This window comes from Marmota monax, unplaced genomic scaffold (genome assembly GCF_021218885.2).
Source record: "Marmota monax isolate L192 unplaced genomic scaffold, Marmota_monax_Labrador192_F-V1.1 WCK01_AAM20220418_F8-fsc00138, whole genome shotgun sequence".
NCBI lineage: Eukaryota > Metazoa > Chordata > Mammalia > Rodentia > Sciuridae > Marmota > Marmota monax.
In genome coordinates, this window is record NW_026692763.1 from 4,897,939 (window position 1) to 4,900,451 (window position 2,513).

Genomic DNA, 2,513 nt, shown 5'->3' on the forward strand with positions numbered 1-2,513 from the left:
AAAATAAACCAGGATTTTACTAAAGAACTATTAAGGGAAAGCTTATTATTGTATGCAATAAACAATACTCCAAAATTATTAATATGGAGGAGTCAAAAATATAAAATGGATGTTTTCTTATCCCCCATGTCTTTCAATCTCATTCTTAGTCTGAATGTGCAGTGTGTGGGGTTTAGACAAGTAAGGTGGAAGTATAGCTGGATATGGAAATATCAGGCCTGCCAAAATAGGCCTGAGAGTTTATTGAGCAGTAGTTGTAGCTACTGTACAGTTTCATAAGTCACCACAAGAAAAAAACTAAAAACCAAAAGAGAAGAATAAAAAGAAATACATGGTGATTATGCATTCCTTATATAAGCTCATACTTGAGGGCTTGTCAGATATACAATCTCTTAAAAGAAGTGGCAAAAGTCTACTTTCAAAATGGGATACCAGGGGAGAAAATTCACTGGGTTTATTTTGGTAGAACCTAAATCCAGAGATCCTTGAGATTTACAATATCCCAATGCCCCATACAGACCCATTACCTTATGGGGTCTGGGATCACTCTTTGTTTAGTCAATAGAATAATTCCACATCTTAAGGTCAGTCCATCTACCATCTCTTTGCCCTGGAGAACTTAGTCAAAAACTCCAAAGGCTATCTGTTCCTTATCATATATAATCAAATCAGTGTGTGATTCTGGCTTTAAATTATCAGGTCCTTGAGAGCAGGGACTATGCCTTATCCACTGAATGAATGAATGAATATACTGTATTTGGCACATATTTGTGATTTTTCCATAAGGTCTAACATGGACTATAGGCTGTAGAATATGAGATTTAATTATGAAATGATTGAGTCTTGAGAGTTTATGGTGTGCTAACAAGGGAGGATGAGCATTTCTGATTCACACGTTGCTCACTTCTCAGACATGAGTGTCCTGGTGAATGTCAATTAGTCCCAGAGACCAACAGATATGTTTCTTCAAAGTTTGAATATCTCTGGATTTTATGAAGGCAGGCATTTATAAAGCAGATCACTAGAGTCAAAAGTGCTGCATACAGAAGATCATAATGCACAGTAATAGCACTAATAATTCTGGACTCTTCTCACCTTTCATGTTGAAGGAACCATGAGGGAAAGAAACCAGTCTTCTACCATGGAGTTCATCCTCTTGGGAGTCACAGGTCAGCAGGAACAGGAGGATTTCTTCTTCATCCTCTCCCTGTTCATTTACCCCATCACAGTCGTGGGAAACTTGCTCATCATCCTCGCCATTCTCTCTGACATTCGCCTCCACAACCCCATGTATTTCCTCCTGGCCAACCTCTCCCTTGTCGACATCTTCTTCTCCTCTGTAACCATCCCTAAGATGCTGGCCAATCATCTCCTGGACAGCAAAGCCATCTCCTTTGGGGGATGCCTGACACAGATGTATTTCATGATAGCCTTGGGTAACACAGACAGCTACATGCTGGCAGCAATGGCATATGACCGAGCCATGGCCATCAGCCGCCCTCTTCATTATACAACCATCATGAGTCCAAGGTCCTGTATCCTGCTGGTGGTTGCATCCTGGGTGATTGGAAATGCCAATGCCCTTCCTCACACTCTGCTCACAGCTGGTCTGTCCTTCTGTGGCAGCAAGGAAGTGGCCAACTTCTACTGTGACATTTCCCCCTTGCTCAAGCTGTCCTGTTCTGACATACACTTGAACGTGAAGATGATGTACCTAGGGGTTGCTGTTTTCTCTGTGCCATTACTGTGCATCGTTGTCTCCTATGTTCGTGTCTTTTCCACGGTCCTGCGCATTCCATCCACGAAGGGTGTACACAAAGCCTTCTCCACCTGTGGGTCTCACCTCACAGTTGTTTCCTTGTACTATGGGACAGTCATGGGCATGTATTTCCGGCCTCTGACGAGTTACAGCCTAAAGGATGCTGTGATAACTGTGATGTATATGGCAGTGACCCCGATGTTAAATCCTTTCATCTACAGTCTGAGAAACCAAGACATGAAGGCTGCTCTGAAAAAACTCTTTCACAGTAGAAGCTCTTCATAACCAATGTGAGGTCATACATTGCATACCTATTAACTTATGGGGTCTGGGATCACTCTTTGTTCGGTCAATAGAACAATTCCACACTTCAAGGTCAAAGTGCTCACCACTGGGAGGAACTTGGAATTCCACCTCCAATGTTATCTCTTACAAGAAGCTTCCTCTAAACTTTACAGCCATAAATTCCTAGTCTCCAAAGTCTTATAACCATTTAGTGAAACAATTTATGGAAATTATCACTTTGACCACATTGCTATTTCTGTTGGCTGATCAGCAACACAAGCTATTGGGTTCACATCCCCCCTACAAAATTGACTAGCACGGTGAAGTTGAAAAAAGTTTGAGCCTAGGCTTCTACATCTACATATTAAAACAATAATATCTGCCCTGCTGGTGTCACAGAGAGTGGTCATAGTAGCTCATGCTTTGAAGACTACAACTCAGCATTTTTATTTAACTATTATGCTTAATC

The 2,513-nt window shown here is 41.5% G+C and overlaps 1 protein-coding gene across 1 annotated transcript; it reads left to right on the forward strand.

Annotated features, from left to right (window-relative positions):
- The first annotated feature begins 1,114 nt into the window (after positions 1–1,114).
- On the forward strand, positions 1,115–2,044 carry LOC124094331 (olfactory receptor 1A1). The gene has a single exon (XM_046447033.1). The coding sequence runs from the start codon at positions 1,115–1,117 to the stop codon at positions 2,042–2,044; it is 930 nt and encodes a 309-aa protein (XP_046302989.1).
- The last annotated feature ends 469 nt before the right edge of the window (positions 2,045–2,513 follow it).